Here is a 24,033-nt window from a genome sequence, read left to right on the forward strand (position 1 = left end):
CTGTGCTACAGGTTAGCTAAAACTAGATAATACAAATCTGTTAATTTGGAAAGAAAATTAATTCAGACTATTCATTGGAATATCAAATACTGAAGTTGAAGCTTAAATACCTTGGCCACACAATGAGAAGACTGTACTTCACTGGATAAGACAGACCCTGAGGTTAGGAAAGATTGAAAGCAAAAGGAAAAGGAGATGAATGAATAGATGAAGTTATGGAAACAACAAGCCTGAAGTTGGACAGTCTTGAGAAATAGTAGAGGATAGAAGGGCTGGCATGCTGTGTTCCATGGGGTTACAAAGTTGGCCATGACTGAACAACTGAACAACAAAGGCAATATAATCCATAAATTCACCTAAGAAGGCACACAACAACCACTATATGTGCAAAATATGGAAAAAGAATGCATGAGTGTCTAATCATTCATATTGTCAGAATCCTATTCTTCTCTCCATGCTAAATGTGATTGCTGATCACATAATGGTTCTGGGGTCAATCCATAGAGTAAAAAGCTAGTAAAGCTTCTTTCTCCCCCTTTTTTCTTAAATTAAATAATATGGAGAAACTAATATTTTCTTCCTTTGCCCCAATGAGTCACATGCCACTCAATTCTGTATACTACTCTTCTAGAGTTTAAGATTTTTTTTTTCTTTTCTAGCTTAATATATTTCCAGCTTAGAGCTGTAAGGATCCTAAAAGATCATCTCAGTGAAAACCTTCATTTAACAAGATGTTCTAACAGGGGCACAAGGAAGTTCAGGATCTTGTCCAAGTTCACAGAGCTAGTAAAATGGACCTAAAATCTTAATTTGTCTGATCTCCACTTCAGTGTTCTTTCTATTATATTGTGTTGCTTCTCTTGGAACTTGGAATTTAAGAACTGGGTTCAAAACTCAATCCTCAGTATTTACTAGCTATGTGGCCTTGGTTTAATAAAAAACTCTTCAAGTCTCAATTTACTTAGCTGCAAAATGAAAGTGAGAGGTAGTTTAATATAGTGAATATAGACTTGGCTTTGTAATGATATAAACTTGTCAGAATCTAATTTTTTTTAAATTTAAAATCCTTACCTTCCATCTTTAGAATCAATATTGTGTATTGGTTATAAAGCAGAAGAGCAGGACGGGTTAGGCAATGGGGGTTAAGTGACTTGCCCAGGGTCACACATCTAGGAAGTATCTGAAGCCAGATTTGAACCTAGGACTTCCCATCTCTAAGCCTGACTCTGAATCCACTGTCACCCAGCTGCCCACAGAACCTTACTTTTAACACATATTGGAAGGACAATTGAGTAGACACTTCTTAGCTGTGTGACCCTAGGCAAGTCACTTAACCCCATTTATCTAGCCCTTGTTCTTCTCTCTCAAGTGTTGTTACTAGAACAGAAGGTAAAGTGTTTTGGTTTTTTTTAATTGGCTATGTGACTCTGGGGTAAATCACATCCTCCATGTGTCACCAGAGATGAAGGTTCTTAACTCAGAGACCCTGGACTTGGTAACTATTTCAAAACCATTAGTTCCCTTTACATTTTGTATTTAGTTTTATGTATTCAAAAACATTCTGAGAAGATGTCCATAGGCTTCCCCAGGTAAAACATGCCCATGGCACGAAATACTTTTAAGAATCCCTGCTCTAAAACTGTAAACTGAAAAGCAGTTGCTGATCTATAATATGAGAAAGAATTTCCTCATAGGAAATGTCTGCACCAAAGAAACCACAAGTAGGGATAGAAAAAAAAGGAAGGCTAACAATGCACGCACAACCTACTTTTTGAGGCTGGTGTGGGTGACAAATGAGAGTTGCTTTGTAATAACAAAATGATGACTGCTATTATTGGTGTTACCACCATCGATAATAATTATTAAGTATATTTTACAATTTAAAAATATCTAACAGTTAATTTCAGTGGTTTGGATCTTTCATATTGGAATTGGCAAATTACTCCTACATAACTAGATCTCTTTTTTAGCTGTCCTTATAAAAAGAGTTCTCTGCTGATTTTAGAGGAAGCATGATATGGTGGCAAGAGCACTGAACTCAATGTCAGGAGACTCATGTTCTACAAAGAATTAGTTGTGTGACATCAGGCAAGTCAACTCACCTCTATCAACCCCAGTTTCCTCACTTCCAAAAAAGGAAGTTGGGAATGGGACTTAAAGGTCTCTATGGTCTTTTTCTGTTTTATAGCCCTAAGATTCTACAATTCCAAATACACACTTTTGTACTTTAGAAATGCTACTAAAATGGTAGCTAAAATTTCAGCATCATAAATACTCCTTCCATTTAGTAGAATAAAAAAGGAAAAGGTCAATTACTATACAAATGAAATGTTGGCTTTCCTTTCAGCAGCAATTCAGTATAGAATGTTTGCACATACAGACTTTTCATAGTTAATCCTCCCTTTAGTAACCCAAATCAACACTGGGCCAAAATTGAGTGAATGACTGCATGAAACAAGTCTTCATTTAGCCAAAGCTCTTTCTTCAAAGTTTTCCAGACGTCCCTCTGCATTCTTCAAGAGCAGAATTGAGTTTATCCTACAAAGAGAATAATCCTAGTTTTGATTCTTCTCCTACTTTTCTAAGTGTGGGATAAAAAGTGATGCCATTTATAGAGTGTCAATTAGAACAACTACTAAAAAGCAGAAGCAGGACAGCTCCTCTAGAAGGAAAACAAAACAATCCCCCACCCCACAAATACCTTAAAGTAGTTAAAGCAGAATTTCAGTACATGAGCTATGCAGAGAAAGGGGTATTTATCAAATATAATCCAGTTTCAGATTTCATAGCTTCCCCATGTTCATTAATTTTAATAGTCTAGATTGATTATTTCATAGTTCTAAGTAAAAAAAAAATAGATGCACACCCTCATAAGCTCTTACTACTTCTCTGAAAAGATTGGTTTCACCATGTAAAATTATGCAGTCACTTTGCTTACTTTACAACCAGACTTCAAGACTGAAATAATGCCAAGAGAACGAAAACTTCTATTCACTCTATTATTGGTATGGTGATAGGCTTAAGTACATCTTAAATACTCTTAGCACCTGCTGACTATTATTACCAAAGACTGATGGGATTTAATAAAACTCATCTGAATTAGAGGAAAAGATCATTATTAAATAGTAAAAATTTATAGATTAAAAAAATAATGTAGTTTCCAAATGAGTCAAGAAAAATGTCCGAGGAACTTGCTCTGATGGATAGAATCATGAAGAACTGAGATGGAAAAAAAAAGAGCATTGGGCTTAGAATAAGTTTTAAATTTAAATCCTTAATGTTAGAGAAGAATAATCTAAAAAGAAATGCAAATAAAAACAACCAAGCTCTCCATACTCATTAGATTGACAAAGTTGATAGGAAAAATAGAAAATGGCAAAACTGGGAGGAGACTGTTGGAAACGAGGTCCATTAATACATTGTTGGTAGAACTGCAAAATGGTCTAGCAATTCTGGCAAATAGTTTGGAACTATGTTTTAAAATCTATTAAAATATGCACACTCTTTGCCTCAGCAATACTGTAATGGTCTACACCCCCCACGAGACCAAAGAAGGAGGAAAAAGACTCATCGGTACAAAAATCTAATAGTGCTTATGGTGGCAAAGAATTGGAAACTGATGGAATGCCCATGAATTGGGGAATGGCTGAACAAGTTATGGCATATGAAGGTGGTATATCACTATTGTGCCATATGAAATGATTAAGAAGAGGTTTCAGAGAAACAATGGGAAGATGCATATGAAGTGAGCAGAAACAGAACAATGTATACCACCACATTATAAAGACAACCATCAAAGACTTAGAACCTCTGATTAACATAATAACCAACCACAATTCCAAAATAGTCATAATGAAACACACTATCCACTCTCAGATAAACGATGGACTCAGGAGCACAGACTGAGACCCCCCTCTCCCCACATACATCCAATTTGTTTTGCTTGACTATACATGCTTGTAATGGGTTTTGTTTTTCTTGCTTTCTCAGTAGGAATTGGAGGGTGAGATGGGGAGGCAGAGGAGGGCAAAGAATGCATACTTAAAAATAAAATTGATTTAAAAAAAACAAGTTGAGACCCAGAAATTTTTAATGTTTTACCAAGATTACACAGCTTGTGAGTGTTCATGCTAAAATAAGAATGCAGGTATTCTAAGACCTAGTTCAGTGCTTTTTCTACATATCCCACCTTAGTGCTACAGATCACAAAATCTAAGACTTTAAGAGACCTTATAAATTGTCCAGTATAATTCTTATCTAAATAAGAACTTATTTTATAATATCATTTCTCTTCTTAAAGACCTACAGTGAGAGGAAGCCTACTAATATTTAAGATCATTTTCTTAAATTAAAACCTCCCAGTTAAAGACTAATGAAAAATTTTGACTTAATAAATCATTTTAAAAACCAACAAGGAGTAACTTGAGATGAGCTCCTGTGTTAAAAGGAATAAAAAATCTAGCTAATTTAAGTGAGACTTTTTTAAAATGGAAGAGAAAAGAAAGGAGTCTGAAGGGGAAATATAGACAAACAGAATAGTGCTAAAACCACCAACATAAATCCAAATTATACCAAAAATATGAAATTATGCATGGTGGAGATATATGGTTTCAATGAATCCTTCTTTTTATGTTCTTCATTTAGTATGTATTTTTTGATTATGGATATTTGCAAAGTTTTAAAAGAATAATATTAATTAATGAGATTTTCCTATATAATAACCATAATATATAGCTGACCAAAAAGAAATTTAAGAACTTATAGCCAATATAACAGGTTGAAGTAAAGTAATGCTAGAAATGAGACTTAGATTATAATAACAATAATAATTGCTGATATTATGCAGATTGTCCCCAAAGTGTCAGTGTAGTTTGAAGTTTTAATTACTTTAAATTGCCACAAAGACTTAAAAAAGAATTACTTTCTGAGAAACAACTCTAGGACAGAAGGGCAAGGGCTAGGCTAACAAAGTTAAGTGACTTGCCCAGAGTCACACAATGAGGAAGGGTCTGAGACCCTTCCTTTAAACCAGGTCTTCCTGAGTCAAGGCCTAGCTCTCTATCCACTGTGCCACCTAGCTGCCCTCTGCACTAAGTCTTTTTGGGACATCCTATATAATACTGTTACATATTGCAAAGGACTTTAAATATATTATTTCATTTGAAGCTGATATTGAATGATGTACTAGAGGTATTATTATTATTATTCCTATTTTTCAGATCAGGAAACTGAGGCTCAGAGGTTAACTCACTCACTCATCATCAAATGATTCCTAAACGAGAGAATCAGGAGTGGGAATTGAATTAAAATCAGGAGCAGCCTCAAAGCAATGGTGACTCCTCTGCCAGAGCTGATGGCTGTCTGAAGGATACATGCTCTGAGTTCTCAAGCCTTACATGTTTTTATGGATTAAATTGATCATTACCAACACCCAGGCAGCACATAGCACAATTTGCCAATTCACCACTTCCCTGCTCCCAATTCACAAAATCTTGATATATATTAGTCTGGAAAGATCTCACCCAATACAATCAACTCATCTCTTCCTTGACTATGGAGATACTTAATAACTAACACTCATGAACTAATTTAGAGAAATCAGAGAAGAAACATTTCTAAAAACAAAGTACTAAAAGTATCTATTCTTTAACAAGAACTGATTTTAATTCTTCAATTTTATACTCTGTTGCTGCTCAGTGAAGTAATTCATTAAAGGTCAATGAACAGCAAGTGAATTTATCAGAATTCTTCTAAGACTGACGAGAGATAATTACATTTTTGCCTTCTATCTCACACCCCACTGTCATCTGACATCTTTAGTTTATAACTTTACCATTAAGTTTGTGTATCTCTAGTGTACCCCCTGCAAATCTCACAAAGTAAATTCAAAATAAAGCTACATAAATACATGAATTTTTCTCTTCCTCATTGACTTGTGCTTATTAATGACCACAACTCATGTACGATAAAAGCCATTTTAATTTTCAGTAGTCATTTAAAATTTTTTGCCTGATATTAAATTTTAATTTTCCTTTGATATTTAAAGATAAAAAACCACAAGTGCTAATAGCTCAGATCAAAATAATATAATTTAAAAAGATAGGGGCCTGCTATAATCCCAAATTATTCACCAACACATGACTCTTCATAAAGAAACTGATTTTGTTGGTATAGTATTCTGTCTATAAAATTATAGCCTGGTTAAACTGCCAAAAAAGCAATATAGTTATAAGTTCAGAGCAGCACTATTCTCATCATACATATATATTAATACATATGTGTATAAACATACATATAAAATTTTTTTGTTATGTATACTAACATGCATTTGTATAAGCTAGGAATTAGGCTTCTAATTTCATTGCAACAGGAACTATCAGATCTACCAAGTCAGGATCACAAGATTTCTGAAACATAACCTTAGAGAGTTGCCTAGAATTCTGAGAAATTAAAAGGCTTTCTCAAGGGCACATAGCCAGTACGTATCAGAAGTAGAATTTGAATTCTGAACTTTCTGGATTTAAATTATAGCTCTCGCTTTCCATTGTCATGATATTTCTTGAAATCTTCTTTTATCACACATGGAACATACTATATATACACACATATATGTGTGTGTATATGTGTTGGGATGTGGGGTTAGAAGTAGGGGATGAGTAACAAAATCATCAATATCTAGAGTTGCTCTGGAAAAAAGAATAAAAACTCCAAGTAAAGCTATGTTAAAAAAAAAAAAGTCAAACTGACCACTTAATGAACCCAAAGTAACATCAAGAGTGAATTTCCATAGGTTAAAGAGGGCAGTCGTCTGCATTAATTGTCCTCTACAAGTTCAGCAGTCAACCCTAATCCTGGAACATTAGGCTGTGTGAACACAGGAAAAAAACAGAGTTGACAGTTTTCTTCCACTACGTGCTTCTATTAAATTTCTGAATGCAACTGATCCAGAATCATTTTCTGAGTCTTAACCAACTTATGTGATTGTGTGGTCTTAAACAACAAAGTACAAAGTACCCAGCCACTCATTGTGGTGCCAATTGATATAAAGTACTTTATCAGCAGCAGGCACAGTTATAAAAATGTCTATATGACATTGCAGGAAAGAATGAGGAAGAAATCTGTCCAGGCAATCAGCTGGAACTAAACTGTTAGCTTGCTTGGTTTCTTCAACTTTATTCCAATTCTACTAACATCTAGATTCAGCTTCTCCTCACTGAGAGTCATCTCCATTTTCATGTTAGTTCATTCGCTGATTAGCATTTCTCATAAAACATTTTAGCTTTGTGCTCATTGCTTTAAAACTAAAACATACAACTGAAAGCATATGGCATGGCTCAATAATCTAACATCTAAAAGTTACCAGAACGATGAAATTAATAATTAGAATAAAAGAAAACATAATTTTAATAGTTTTCAGAAGCCTCAATAGAGTGAGGGAAAATAGTGGATGAGAGGGAGCTACAGCCACAAAATACAGAGGAGAAACCAAAGCCAAAAAGGGAAATAAATGCCTTGTGGATTCTTGGCACATTCTTGTTATGTAGTAGATGTGATATCTCATGAATCTAGGTAGAGGTTCATGGCTCTAAAAGCTAACAGGGATTTAAGACCATCTAGACTGATTGCCTTGTTTTATAAATGAGGAAAACTAAGATCCATTAAGGGCAGCAAGGTGGTACAGTGGATAAAACACTGGGTTTAGAATCAGGAAGAATTATCTTTCTGAGTTCAAATCCAGTTCAGACACTTATAAGCTGTATGACCCTGGGCAAGTCACTTAACCCCGCTTGCTCAATTCCTCACCTGTAAAATAAGCTGGAGAAGGAAATGGCAAAAGCGCTCTAGTATCTTTAGTAAGAAAATTCCAAATGGAGAGTCATGAAACAATTGAACAACAGTAAAAGGTCCATCAAGCTTGACCAGTTCAAAGTCACACAGATACGTTAACAGTGTCTCAGCTCTAAGATTCCAAATCTAAAGCTCTTTCAGCTAGTCAACAAAAATTTATTGAGTGTTTACTATGTGTCAAGTACCGTGCAAACCATTTGGAGTACAAAGAAAGGCAAAAACAGTCCCTGACCTCAAGCAGCCCCTGCTCTAATGAGGGAGGTATCATATAAACAACAGTCAATGATTGGAGTTGAACTCAGGTTTTCCTGACTCCAGATCCATCATGTCTCTAGAGTAAATGGAAGGCACTCTCAGAGGGAAAGGTATTATCATTTGGGTGAACTGAAAAAGGAATTTGGGGAAAGGTGAGACTTGAAGAAAACCAGAGAAAGCAAGAGGTGGAGAGGAGAGGGAAGACTAGCACAAAGGTGCAGAGAAACAAAACAATCTTATTCAAACTGGAGGAAGTAAAAGTAGATGAATGTTTCTGAAATGTAGTGAATGAAAGCACATAAAATGTAAAAAGACCAAAAAGTCAAGAAAGGTCCAGATTATAAACAGCTTTAAATGTCCCCCAAAAGGGTTTATATTTGATCTTAGAGGTAATAGAGGAGCCATGGAAGCTTACTGAGAAAGGGAGTGCCATGGTCATATCCACACTTTGAAAAACCATCTTGGCATATGAGTGAAAGACAGACTGGAATGGGGAAGAATCCCCAGCAGGAAGACCAGTCAGAAGGCTACTGTTATACTCCAAGTGAGAGGTGATGAAGTACTGAACTAGGATTATGGTTGTATGAGTGGAAAGAAAGTAATACACACACACACACACACACACACACACACACACACACACACACACACACACACACACAGTCACTCAACAGTGATTGTAACTCCAAGGAGTGAAACAGAACCATGTCACAAAATGGAGGGTAGGGGGACCATAATCCTTAAAAGATTCAGTAAGGATAGGTCTGTCTAGTTAGCCAAGTACTGATCTGTGACTGGTGGACTTCCTTATCCATAGCCCATGCAGGACCAGCTGCATTGCTAGAGAAGAAGGAGAAACTAGACTGAAAGAGATGGGTCTCCTTTGTTTTATCTCGAAGTATTCCTTTGAAACAAGGTGATTAATGAGACTCTTCACTTTACCTAAAGCATCCTGTTTTCTCCACCTTGCCTTTGCTTTGGGTACCTACTTCCTTGATAATTGTTCTTGTTGGTAAAGGAGAAATAACCGGGAGGATTGGTTGGGGTTTTTTCTGTATTGAATTTTTAAGGTAATTTTGCTTAATGGACAACTTTGACAGTAATAGGGAAGTTGGGAGCGGGGGAGATAATGAGTTCTTTGTATAGGACATGTTGAGTTTGAGAGGGCTAGAGGACATCTAATGTATGTTGGGATTCCAAGGTTCCATAAGAATAGGAATTGGACTTGTGATTTCACTATAGGAAACTTTCCTATGAGGAAACTCTAATAATACACATCAGTACCTTCTCTGAAACTTATTCTTGTTTTTCAGTCATGTCTGACTCTTCATGACCCCATTTGGGGCTTTCTTGGCAAAGATACTGGAGGCATTGCCATTTCCTTTTCCAGCTCATTTTATAGATGAGAAAAGTGAGGCAAATAGGGTTAAATGCCTTGCCCAGGATCACGCAGATAGCTGCTAGCTGCTAGCTTTTAGTGCTCTCTCTCTCTCTCTCTCTTTCTCTCTCTGTCTCTTTGGCTATCTCTCTCTCTCTCTCCCTCTCTCTCTCTCTCTCTCTCTCTCTCTCTCTCTCTCTCTCTCTCTCTCTCTCTCTCTCTCTCTCTCTCTCTCTGTCTATCTGTGTGTGTGTGTGTGTGTCTTTCTGTTTGCCCCAAAGTTTTTGCCTTTTTCTAAGTTATTTCTTTTTTCATAAGGAAGTACTTCTCTGTACAGTAGGAAGTTGGGGCAAGATAAGTGACTTTTCAAAAGGAATAACCTTTGATTAGACATTTCCTTAAGCCTAAGCTACCTAGAGATTTAGTAAATAGAAAGGACTTTATTAGCCCTCTCTCTCTTTTTCAAAAATCTCTCCATCTCTTTCTCTGTCTCTCCTTAGAACCTTACCTTCTATTTTAGATTTGATACTATAGTATCAATCCCAAAGCAGAAGAGTAGTAAGGATCAGGCCAATTGGGATTAAGTGACTTGCTCAAGGTCACACAAATCTTGGACCTCCCATCTGCAGGCCTGGCTCTCCCTCCACTACCTAGCTGCCTTATGGCTCTCTCTTCTGCACTACACTGTTCATTCTAAGGTTCTTCTGTTAATATCAATTGCTGTGTGACTGAACAATACTGAAGCTTAGGGTAAAGAATCTGATATTTGGAAGATCTCTTTTTTCCTGACCACTGAAGTTTCAGTGCTAAGCAATCTAGAACAGAATGACACCTTCAGGATGCTGTGACTTGTTGAGAAAGCTTTTGGAGGTCATGGAGAGACTTAGTAGAACAGAAGACTTTTGATGGAATTTATCATTTTGTTAGATATTTTATATTATTTTTAAGGCAGTGGTTGTAAATTACCCCTATGGATGACTCCTATTAACAGATTTATATTGACTATATAGTTAAACAAGATAAAAAATTGGTTCTGTGCTTATCTTGTTAGCACGTGCCCCTTTCAAATTCTGGGTCATAACACAGAAATTATTCATTTTCAACTGAATTTTTAAAACACACATGCTGCTGAGAACAAAGTAGATGAATTTAATAATAAAATTAAGAGATTCCCTGGGCTGGGTCGAATGAGATGTGCTTTGTAAAAGTCCAGAGTATATCTGGAATGGGGTGCATATTAAAAGTTTACAATTCTACCCATTTGTTGGACAGCCCTTATACTCTTGTAACTTTACCTTTTCTGACTGGCTCTCGGTTTTCCTCTGCTTCTCTATTGACTCTGTTTTGCTCTGGTTCAACTGCAGGCTCTTGTTCTTCAAGTTCATCCTCTGTTTCATCATCACTATAGGGAACAACTTCATCATTGGGCTGAGAGTCCTCCTCAATTGTAGTTTCTGAGTCTCTTTCCCTATTCATTCTGCTGGCAATCAGGAACTACCTAGTTTTAAAAGAAAGGAAAGGAAAAACAGAACAGGCTAAGATGGGGTTAATTATTACAATTATTCAGCTTGTAATTAACTTTGGCTCTGTCCCCTTACTTCTATTAGAATAGCTTACCTTTCTAGAAATATAGTAAAGATCACAACCAGGATCCAATGGTTTAAATTTACACAATAAAATGGGGCAGCTGGGTGGCTGAGTGGATTGAGAGCCAAGCCCAGAGACAGGAGATCCTGGGTTCACATCAAGCCTCAGATACTTCCTAGCTGTATGACCCTGAACAAGTCACTTAACCTCAACTGTCTAGTCCTTACCATTCTTCTGCCTTGGAACCAATACTTGGAATGGATTCAAAGACAGAAGGTAAGGATAAAAAAAAATTCACACAAGGATAAAAAGCAACTTCTTATTTATAGCCACCAAAACTTTTTTATGATGATAAAGTGTAGGAGCTTAGAATATAACTTAAGGGAGTAAAAAATACTTTAAATGGAAGAATAAAAGCTACATTATATCAAAGTTATGTTTTAAGTCAGTTCTCTCCCTACACTACTTCTGCCTCTGAGGTACTCTATTTCCATTCTAACATCCTTTTCTCTCTACCTTTCAATCTCTCAAATTTATGATTATGTATACATTTTTACTGCAATCTATCTGTACATAAATGTTGAGAATATTTTAAAATTAATTCTTCCATTTAAAAAACCTTTTTTAAAAACCTTGAACAAATTTAGAATTTAGAAGAATAAAAATAGAGACTGTCACTGTTTTTCTATGTTATAATGCCAGGCAAATTGACCTGATTCACTTTGATGATCATAGATCCATCATATATTTTGTTATAATTTGGTTTTTCATAGTCAACTGCAATCTCTGGCAGATCCTGGGTTATGAACAGAATCGAATACATTAAGCAATTAAATTCAACTTGAAAGCAGCAAGAATATACATAGGCATCAGTTTTTGGAAAGGTTTTTATCTTCCTTGTCCATGCTTTTAAAACTTTTTAGAATTCTGAGTAACAATAAAGTTCTCTACCCATGTCAGTTATTATCAGTAAGTTATTTCATCTGAGCCACATCACCATTCTATGAGCCGAGGTACTACAGGGTTTTTGGTCCAAGTATATCATTTCAGAAGTAGATAGCTTCCTACGTGGGAAACTACTACTTTACCCTCAATGCACTTAATCTAGGAATTATTATTATTGTTGTTGTTGAATTAGGAAATGGAGGCTCAAAGGGGTAATGTGCCTTCCCTATGGTCATATAACTGCTAAACAATGGAAGCACACATCTTGGTCCTCCTGACCCCAATTTCTACAGTCTTCCTGCTATCTGTCCTGCCTCTTACAATAGATTTATTTTTTTAAGCCTTACACCTTCTATCTATCTTATTATCATTTCTAAGAAAGAAGGATGACAAGGATATGGGAAGCTAAGTGGTTCAGTAGATACAGAGTTAAGTCTGGAGATAGAGAGGTCCTGGTATCAAATCTGACTTCAGATACTTCCTAGCTGTATGACCCTGGGCAAGTCACTTAACCATAATTTACCAGCCCATACTACTTTTTTGCCTTGGAACTGATACTTAATATTGATTCTAAGACAAAAGGTAAGGGTTTTTAAAAAAGAGCAACAAGGCCTAGGTAATTGGGGTTAAGTGACTCACTCAGGGTGATGTAGCTAAAAAGTATCTGAGGCCAAATTTGAACTAAGATTCTCCCAAGTGCAGACCTGATGCTCTGTCCACTGAGATACCTAACTTCCCTCTATTTCAAACTCTCTTTCGCTTGCTACTTCTTTCTTTGCAACAAGTGTACAAGGTCAATACACTGGAAATTTCTTGATTTTACAGTTAAAATGATTCTGTTCTCTAGATTAGCTATGACTAAGCCATATTTGTTTGGACATTTTCAATTAGGCTTATGTGAGATGCTTTACTATATTAATGACTTAGGTAATATATTAGTAGCATAAAGTAATTTCACATAAATATTTTTTATTCATAGAGTTATGACATATTTAAAAGTGAACAATAAAAGTGTTAGATAAGGAAAACTATCCAGAGATAAATGAAAAATGATTAGTCTAATAGTACCCAAACACATCCTTTTGTAAGTAGAAATTTATAATTTACTACTTCTCAAACTTTTTATCTTTTTTCTCAGTATTTTAACATATTTCACCTTTGTAGAATGTGTTTACAAACATACCTACTCATACACATATAATTGATTTTTTACAAATACAGCAGAGAAGCAAACCAAAAATAGAAGCACTTCCACAACCCACAAACTACATGTGGGCAAAAATGCGGAAGTAGCACATAAACTGAGTAGATCATATCCTATAGATCCCAAAGAGGTCAGCCCAAAACAAATCAGTCTTTGCAAATATCCAGAAAACCTCAAACTGGGGCAGCCACAAAAAATGTCCCACCTTGAGATTTCTTGTGGGGAAAGGCAGAGATACAAAGTTCATTAGCTCCACTGGGCTCAAGAAAGCTAAGAAGAAAGGAACTGAGAAGAACAAAAAGTAAACATTATGATCCCCCGTGGACTCAGAATATCATAATATATTTTCAATTGAAACTAGGGCCATGAGAGTAAGAATTATGGATGATACGAACTATGCAAATTTCATAGGCTGTTATGTTATAGGTAGCATTTTGCATATGCAATTACATGTGCCATATTTCTCATACGTCTCAATATCATGAAAAGTTCATATTTTCAATTAGGTAGGCGCCACAAAATTTATATCCTTTAATAAACAGCCAAACATTGTGAAAAATAGTTCACAAAAGAATTGCAAAACATCAGCAATTATTTTGGAGCTGACTAAATAGTCAGGCTCAAAGAGCAGTCACATTGATGACATATTCTAGGTTATCTTAAAGGATGTCTTAAATGGAGTGATCCAGTGATCTGAGTTGTCCTTGTGTTGTTTTATATATATATATATATATATATATATATATATATATACATATACACATATACATATATGTATATATATATTATCAATGACTTGGATGAAGACATAGCTGGCATACTTATGAGGCTTGCAGATGACACTGGCATGAGAAAGTTGGACAGGAACACCTGAGTTCAAATGCAGCCACAAATACCTATTAGCCAGGTGACCCTGGACAAGTCACATATCTTCTATCTGTCTCATTTTCCTCAACTATAAATATGGGAATAAAATTATCATCTACCTCACAGGGTGGTTGTGAAGATCAAATAAGATAATATTTTTAAAAGCTCTTAGCACAGTGGCTGGTGCATATTAGGCATATAATGTTTATTCTCTCCTTCCCTCTCCATAAAGAAGAAGAATAGATGATACATTAGATGACAGTCAAGATCCCCAGGGTGTTTTAACAGGTCAGGATACTAGACTCATTCTAAAGAGGCAAAATTTAACAAGAATAAATGTAAAATTTTGCATCTAGGTTAAAAAAATTGACAAGACAGTAATACAGAAGGACTGATAAAACTCTGGGAGCATTGTGGATTGCAAGCTTTCTATATGACATCAATGCAATATCAGCCCCCAAAATAGGTGGTGATGGTTCATCTGTTCTGAAATTTTTTTATAAAGTTCCAAATGTCCCCCAAAGTAACAAAACTGTGCTTACTCTTTGACTTGGGAATACTACTATTATTAGTCTTCTATCCTAAAGAGATCAAAGAACAAGAAAAGGACATATATGTTAAGAGCAATTATTTTGATTGAAGCAAGAAGTGCCCAGCAATTGGAAAAAGGCTAGACAAATTATAATATTTCAATATAACTACATGTTATTATAGCATAAAAAAAGATGAAACTAATGATTCAGAGAAACCTGAAAAAACTTGTGTGAACTGATGCAGAGAGAAATTAATAGAACCAGGAGAACATACAATAATAGTAGTATTGTACAAACAACTTTGAAATAATGCTATTCAAATTCACAATCTATTAACTTCTCCAGAGGGTTGATGCCAAAGAATGCTATCCACTTACTGACAGAGATAAGGACTCAAGATGCAAAATAACATCCTTTTTCAGACATGGTCAATATGGGAATTTGTTTTGCTTTACAATGCATATTGCAAAAGTTTTGCTTTCCTTCCCACCTTCCCCCTCAGTATGGAGGGAGAAGAGATTTTGGTGGGACAAAGAATCTAGGTATTGAGTTGCCCCCCAAAAGAAAAAGTGGATCATTAAGGTATTTAATAGAAATAGAATAGAAGGAAGGCAATGAGAAATCACAAAAAGTAGCTTTGAAAATTGTCAAATTTATTATATACTTTAAAAGATGATCAAGGTGCATATAATAGAGATTCACATGTTCCTTGCGTACATGTCTATTCTACCTTACATATTTATAGAGACCTCTTTCTGTTCTATTATGTATATGGAGATGACCATTTTAATTGGTGGTTATTTAATAAAATTCCACCTCCATCTTCCTCCTTTAGTCTTATTTCAAGTGTATTTGTAAAGCACATAAGGTCATTATGGAAGTTCAAAAGAACCTGTCACCCCATCGCTACATGGCTCCTTTTCTGTTTGTTAAGTGGAGGTCCTTGTTAATAGGATGGTTTGAAACAAAGTAGACTAATCACTGAGTCATTGAAAGCCATTTTTCTCATCTCCAGTCAGACACAAGGCTGGGATCAAGGAGTTTCCACTTCAAAAGAATGTTTAACTTTAGGACAGACAATTTCAGGGATGTTAATTGCAGCTATTGTTAATGAACAGTATCAGAAGATTGCGGTTAAAACCGCTGAGGTGGTTTTATTTGGGTGGATGCAAATACTAATTACTAATTTCAGTCTAAAAGATTTATTCAAGATCTAGAGAAGACACTTCCAGGTAAACATGGTGGCTGTCTAGATTCAGGACTCTTCCTCTTTTCATCACCTACTGATACAGACTACCTCAAAAAGCCCCAAACACCCAAATTCATATGAAAAAAAGGGACTCTACAGTAGGGCGCATCATTGAAGGTACATGGGATTTGAGTATTTCCACACCATGAGGGGGTAAAAAAGCTTCCACCAAAATGCGAGCAGATCCACCTTCCCCTACCCCACCACCTACAGAGCCAGAGTCAGAGCCAGCTCTCTCTAGAATCAGTGAATGAGTGAGGGGCACTGCTGGAGTGAATGAGGGGCACCTCTGGGTCCTTGGCATCTGGCTGAGACCACCAAAGGCCTACCCCTGAGAGCAGCTAAACCTGAAACCCCAGCAAGCTGAGGAGTACAGACGTTGGGTGCCGGCAGGGAGATAGCACAGAGAGGGGCAGCAAACAGTGGAAGCTGCAGAGACTCGAGAGCTGGCCTCAGCCAAAATCTTTGCTCCTTAGCTCCTTAGAGAGCCTGCCCATCTCACTCAGATTTCTAATTGGAAAGGGAAGGGAAAACCACCACATTAATGGCAAAGAGTGCCCAGGAACAACAACTTCTCAACACCAAAAACAAACAAACAAATAAACAAACAAAAAACAAGAAGAAGGGGTTGACCCTGGATAATTTTTATGGAGGAAAAACCCAGGCTACAGAGGAAATAGAAGGAAATACAAATCAATGCACCAAAACCTTCCCCAAGAAATGGAAATTGTCCACAAGCTCTTGAAGATTTTAAATTGGAGCTTATCAAAAAGATGGAAGCCTTCTGGCAAGAAAAGTGGGAAATAGTTCAAAAAGAAAATAACTGTTTAAAGGACAAGAACTCCCAATTGGAGAAACAGCTGGAAGCCACAAAAAGCAGAATAGACCAAACTGAAAGGAAGCTGAAGATCTTGCAAAACAGCAAAAATTAATAAAGCAAAGTCAAAAGACTGACAAAATAGAAGAAAACATAAAATACCTCACTGAAAACATGATGGATCAAGAAAACAGAGCACAAAGGAACAATTTGAGAATCATTGATCTACCTGAAAACCCAGAAATAGACAGAAATCTTGACATCATAATACAAGAAATCATCCAAGAAAACTGCCCTGATGTTCTTGAACAAGGGGGAAAAATAGACATTGAAAGAGTTCATAGAACACCCTCTACACTAAATCCTCAAAAGACAACTCCCAGGAATATAATTGACAAATTCAAGAGCTTCCAAGATAAGGAGAAAATTTTACAAGAAGCCAAAAAGAGACAATTCAGATATCAAGGAGCACCAATCAGGATTACACAAGATCTAGCAGCTTCCACACTAAAGGACTGCAAGGTTTGGAATATGATATTCAGAAAGGCAAGAGAATTGAGTCTTCAACCTATCCATCACCTATCCATCAAAACTGACTATATACTTCTAGGGGAAAGTATGGGCATTCAACAAAATAGAAGATTTCCAAGTATTTGTAAAGAAAAGACCAGAACTAAGTGGAAAGTTTGATATCCAAACACAAAGATCAAGAGAAACATGAAAAGGTAAATAAGAAAGAGAGGGAAAAGGAGGAAAATGTTTTTTTATTCAAACTTTCTTCTTTAAGGGCTTCAAAAAGATCAAATTATTTATATTAGTATATGGGGAAAATGTTATTTGTAACTCTCAAAAGTTATATTCACTATTATAGTAATTAGAGGAATCCTTCACAGGAAGAGATTGGGGTGATAACTGCTATAATATGATATGCAAAAAAAGAAAAAGGGAGGGGGAATCAAAGATGGCACCAAGAGATACTTGAAGAAATAAAATAAATAGGATAATCTTTATCACACAAAGATACACGTGGGAAGGGAAGGGAAGGGAAGGGGAAGATTACTCTTATAAGAAGAAGAGGAAAAGAGTGCTAATAGATAATACTTAAACCTTACTCTCAGTGAAATCAATTCTGAGAGGGAAGAGCATCTAGATTCATTGGGGTATTGAATTCAATCTTACCCTACAGGGAAAGTAAGAAGGGAAAACTAAGGTGGATAGGGGGGAAGGGAGTACAAAAAGGGAGGGAAAGAGAGGGGGAGGGAACTTAACAGACCCTGAAAAAATAAGAAGGGAACAAAAAGGGAGGGGGAAGAAAGGGAAGCTTATCAAGTGTGGGGATTAGGGAGACTGATTAAAAGCAAACCACTGGTTTAAAAGGATATAGCAAAAGAAGAAGGGACAGAACTAGGAGAGGATATCAAAATGCTTGGGAATACACAAGTGGCATCATAATTTTGAATGTGGATGGTATGAACTCACCCATAAAACAAAAACAGATAGGAGAGTGGATTAGAAATCAAAATCCTACCATAAGTTGTATGCAAGAAACACACTTGAGGTGGGTTGACACTCACAGGGTTAGAATGAAAGGTTGTAACAAAACCTATTGGGCCTTAACTGATAGAAAGAAGGCGGGAGTTGCAATTATGATATCCGACAAAGCCAAAGTAAAAATAGACCTGATTAAAAGGGATAGGGAAGGTAACTACATCCTGATAAAAGGCAGTATAGATAATGAGGAAATATCAGTAATCAACATGTATGCACCAAATGGTATAGCATCCAAATTTCTAAAGGAGAAACTAGTGGAGTTGAAGGAGGACATAGATAGTAAAACTATACTAGTGGGAGACCTAAACTTACCACTATCAAATTTAGATAAACTCAAATAAAAAAATAAATAATAAAGAGGTAAAAGGGGTGAATGAAATCTTAGAAAAATTAGAGTTAATAGATATATGGAGAAAAATAAAGAGGGACAAAAAGGAATACACCTTCTTTTCAGTAGCACATGGTACATTCACAAATATTGACCATGTACTAGGGCATAAAAACATGGCAACAAAATGCAGAAAAGCAGAAATAATAAATGCAGCCTTTTCAGATCATAAGGCAATAAAAATAATAATCAGTAAGGGTACATGGAGAGGCAAATCAAAAATTAATTGGAAATTAAATATGATTCTCAAAAATCAGTTAGAGAATAAATCATAGAAACAATAATTTCATTGGAGAAAAGGAAAATGATGAGACATCCTTTCATACTCAGTGGGATGCAGGCAAAGCAGTACTCAGAGGAAAATTTATATCCTTGAGTTCATATATTAACAAATTAGGAAAGGTCAATGAATTGGACATACAAATCAAAAAATTTGAAAGCAAACAAATCAAAAATCCCCAGATAAAAATTAACTTAGAGATCCTAAAAATTAAGGGAGAAATTAATAAAATTGAAAATGAAAGAACTATTGAACTAATAAATAAGAGTAGAAGCTGGTATTTTGAAAAAACAAACAAAATAGACAAATTACTGGTCAATCTAATAAAAAAATGAAAGAAGAAAACCAAATTAATAGTATCATAGATGAAAAGGGCGTATGGGGTGTTCAGGGAGGGGTAGTATCTCTGGTATGGAGGGCTTGTCATGCCCTTCTAGGGCAGCTCTCCAGCCTCTGACCCCCACCTGACACCCAGCTCTCACTTGTGGCTCCTAGTAGCTGCTAGCATGAGGCAGCGGCCACATCCCAGGCAACAGCTTCGACAGGCCAGCTAAACCTTGTGAGAGTAGCCATCGTGTCATAGACCCCTGGTGAACCAGGGCCTTGCTCAGCCAGCATGTGAAGACTGCTTTGGCCGAACAGATGGAAGAAACCAATAAGAAGATTCAGCAGCTGAGAGGGTGATGCAGCAAAGCACTGTGAAGTGCTTAGGGCATGTTGGAGCACAAAAGACAATACGGCCATCCAATGCAGCTGAGGAAGTCTCCAGGTGTAACGACTTTTCGTGCCACGGGACCCAGGCTTCCAATGCCGAGAGAGGGGGACTGTCTCTGTGCATCGACTTTTCCACTTAAATCTCCTTCATGCACAAGTGTCTTTGTGCACACTCATCTATCATAGATGAAAACACACAAAGACAATCATCATCCTTGGTTACCGAGAGACTACTACCACCTCCAATGAAGAGGAAATTAAGGCAATCATTAAAAACTATTTTTCCCAATTATATGGCAACAAATATGGCAATCTAGGTGATATGGATGAATATTTACAAAAATATAAATTGCCTAGATTAATAGAAGAAATAGAATTCTTTAAAAATCCCACATAAGAAAAAAGAAATTGAACAAGCCATCAAAGAACTCCCTAAGAAAAAATCCCCAGGACATGATGGATTCACAAGTGAATTCTAGCAAACATTCAAAGAACAGCTAATCCCAATACTATACAAACTATTTGACATAATAAGCAAAGAGGGAGTTCTACCAAATTCCTTTTATGATACAAATATGGTACTGGTTCCAAAGCCAGGCAGGTCAAAAACAGAGAAAGAAAACTATAGACCAATCTCCTTAACGAATATAGATGCAAAAATCTTAAATAGGATACTATCAAAAAGACTCCAGCAAGGGATCATGAGGGTTATTCATTATGATCAGGTGGGATTTATACCAGGAATGCAAGGATGCATTCAATATTAGGAAAACCATCCACATAATTGACCATATCAACAAGCAAACCAACAAAAATCACATGATTATCTCAGTAGATGCAGAAAAAGCCTTTGACAAAATATAACACTCATTCCTATTGAAAACACTAGAAAGTATAGTAATAGAAGGTCCTTTCCTAAAAATAATAAACAGTATTTATCTAAAATCATCAGCAAACATCATCTGCAATGGAGATAAACTAGATGCATTCTTAATAAGATCAGGAGTGAAACAAGGATACCCATTATCACCTATATTATTTAACATTGTACTAGCAACACTAGCAGTAGCAATTAGAGAAGAAAAAGGAATTTAAGGTATTAAAATAGGCAACAAAGAGACCAAGCTATCACTCTTTGCAGATAATATGATGGTCTACTTAAAGAATCCTGGAGAATCAACTAAAAAGCTAATGGAAATAATCAAGAACTTTAGCAAAGTTGCAAGATACAATATAAACCCACATACGTCATTGGCATTTCTATATATCTCCAACACATCTCAGCAGCAGGAATTCGAAAGAGACATTCCATTCAAAAACACCCTAGATGATATAAAATACTTAGGAATCTATGTGCCGAGACAAACACAGGAACTATACAAACACAACTACAAAACATTTTCCACACAACTAAAACTAGACTTGAGCAATTGGAAAAACATTAACTGCTCATGGGTAGGATGAGCTAACATAATAAAAAATGACCATCCTACCCAAACTTATCTATTTATTTAGTGCCATACCCATCGAACTTCCAAAAAACTTTTTTACTGAATTAGAAAAAAACATAACAAAGTTCATTTGGAAGAACAAAAGATCAAGGATATCCAGGGAAATCATGAAAAAAATGCAAAGGAAGGTGGCCTTGCAGTACCAGATCTCAAACTATACTATGAAGCAATGGTCATCAAAACAATACGTTACTGGCTAAGAGACAGAAAGGAGGATCAGTCGAATAGACTTGGGGTAAGTGACCTCAGCAAGACAGTCTATGACAAGCCCAAAGATCCAAGCTTTTTGGGACAAAAATCTACTATTTGATAAAAAACTGCTGGGAAAATTGGAAGACAGTGTGGGAGAGATTAGGCTTGGATCAACACCTCACACCCTATACCAAGATAAACTCAGAATGGGTAAATGATTTGAACATAAAGAAGGAAACTATAAATTATGTGAACAGAGAATAGTATACATGTCAGACCTTTGGGAAGGGAAAGATTTTAAAACCAAGCAAGGCTTAGGAAAAAAATCAGAAAATGTAAAATAAATAATTTTGATTACATCAAATTAAAAAGGTTTTGTACAAACAAAGCCAATGCAACCAAAATTAGAATGGAAGTAACAAATTGGGGAAACAATCTTCATAACAAAAACCTCTGATAAAGGTCTAATTACTCAAATTTATAAAGAGCTAAATCAATTGTACAAAAAATCAAGCCATTCTCCAATTGATAAATGGGCAAGGGACATGAATAGGCAATTTTCAGTCAAAGAAATCAAAACTATTAATAAGCACATGAAAAAGTGTTCTAAATCTCTTATAATCAGAGAGATACAAATCAAAACAACTCTAAGGTATCACCTCACACCTAGCAGATTGGTTAACAATGCAGCAAAGGAAAGTAATGAATGCTGGAGGGGATGTGGCAAAGTTGGGACACTAATTCATTGCTGTTGGAGTTGTGAATTGATCCAATCATTCTGGAGAGCAATTTGGAACTATGCCCAAAGGGCACTAAAAGACTGTCTGCCTTTTGCCCTAGCCATAGCACTGCTGGGTTTGTACCCCAAAGAGGTAATAAGGAAAAATACATGTATATTCATAGCTGTGCTCTTTGTGGTGGCAAAAAATTGGAAAATGAGGGGATGCCCTTCAAATGGGGAATGGCTGGACAAATTGTGGTATATATTGGTGATGGAATGAATACTATTGTGCTCAAAGGAATAATAAAGTGGAGGAATTCCATGGGAACTGGAACAACCTCCAGGAAGTGATGCAGAGTGAGAGGAGCAGAACCAGGAAAACATTGTACACAGAGACTGACATGCTGTGGTGCAATTGAATGTAATAGACTCCTCCATTAGTGGCAATGCAGTGATCATGAACAACCTGGAGGGATCTATGAGAAAGAAACTATCCATATGCAGAGGAACAACTGTGGGAGTAGAAATACTGAAGAAAAACAACTGCTTGACTACATGTGTCGAGGGGGATATGATTGGGTATATAGACTCTAAATGAATATCCTAGTTCAAACATCAACAACATGGAAATAGGTTCTGATCAAGGACACATGTAATACCCAGTGGAATTGCAGGTTGGCTATGGGAATGGTGGGGGTTGGGAGGGTGAGTTGGAATATGATTCTTGTAAGCAAGGAATACTGTTCTAATTTGACTAAATTAAAAAAAAAGAAAAAGAAAAAACCTAGAGAGGACCCAAAGAAGCTGGATATATGAATACCAATAGATGGTAAGAGAGACCTACTCAGTGCAGATATCTAATACCAATATCAAAGCAGAAAAAAATCCTGCAATAGAGGACCCTAGTTCAGCAGAGAAAGCAGCTTTCCTGAAGACACTGCCATAGTTATTTAGGAGCAGGGTCATGAGTTGCCACAGAACATATTCCTTGGGTACATGCATATCCCACCTTGAACACTTCCTGGTCATGTAAGCTCCCTGCATATTCTTCCTCCCTTCATAATGATATGGTTACGTGTGGCAAGGTGACCCTCTATGTACAGCACAATTTTTCTTGTCATGTATTTTTACAGATGTTGTTTAAGTAGCTCTTGTTTTGAACTAGTATGCCCTTTGTTTTGCTAGTAAAAGGAACATAGAAATGAGGAATCATGAGCTAATGGATGGAGTAAATGATGACCAACATCCACAATAGACCTCAAACCTGGCATAGTTTTCAAAGGGCCAAGTATGAGGAAAGGACTGATGCTAGAGTAACAAGGACCATTTTACCAATGAGGAACCTGAGACTCAGGAAGGTTGAGTGACTTACTCAAGGTCTCAAACTAAAAAAAAATCAGAGGAAAAATTAAACTCAGATCTCTCACCTCCAAGCCCATCATTCATTCAAACATATCATATTGCCATAATCTATATTAAGAAATGCAGATGGTTTATCTTATAATAACTTGACAACTGGCTAGGGTAACTAAATGGAAATCCTTCTACTCCCAGATGTTCATCCTTAAGAGGTTCTTTCCACACATCATGATAATGCTTTCTTTTCCCTTTCATTGCCATTGCTGTTGTTTTTCAGTAGTGTCTGACTCTTTGTGATTCCATTTAGGGTTTTCTTGGTAAAGATGCTAAAATGGTTTGCCATTTTCTTTTCCAGTTCATTTTATAGAGGACACCACAAACCAATGGTAAGTGAGTTGCTCGTCAGGTCACACAGCCAGTAAGCATCTGAGGCAAGATTTAAACTTTGGGTCTTTCTGATGCTAGTCCTGGCAACTCTATTCACTATGCCCTTTCTCTCCTCATATTTAAAAAAAAAATCAACACCCATATTAAATATATATACATATATATATATTGAATGAAGATTCAATTTATAACATAATCATGTTATCACTCAAATAATCTGTAATGTTTGCAAAGCACTTTACCTAGG

General features: G+C 36.2%; 1 protein-coding gene across 1 annotated transcript in view; it reads right to left on the reverse strand.

Moving 5' to 3' along the window:
* The window catches only part of ATP8B1 (ATPase phospholipid transporting 8B1), a 135,545-nt gene that overhangs the window by 61,926 nt on the left and 49,586 nt on the right, over positions 1 to 24,033 (reverse strand). The window contains exon 2 of the mRNA XM_001366279.4: positions 10,777 to 10,979. Coding sequence (XP_001366316.1) covers positions 10,777 to 10,957 — 181 coding nt within the window. The 5' untranslated portion in view covers positions 10,958 to 10,979. The remainder of the gene's footprint in view (positions 1 to 10,776; positions 10,980 to 24,033) is intronic.

This window comes from Monodelphis domestica, chromosome 3, assembly GCF_027887165.1.
Source record: "Monodelphis domestica isolate mMonDom1 chromosome 3, mMonDom1.pri, whole genome shotgun sequence".
Lineage (NCBI taxonomy): Eukaryota > Metazoa > Chordata > Mammalia > Didelphimorphia > Didelphidae > Monodelphis > Monodelphis domestica.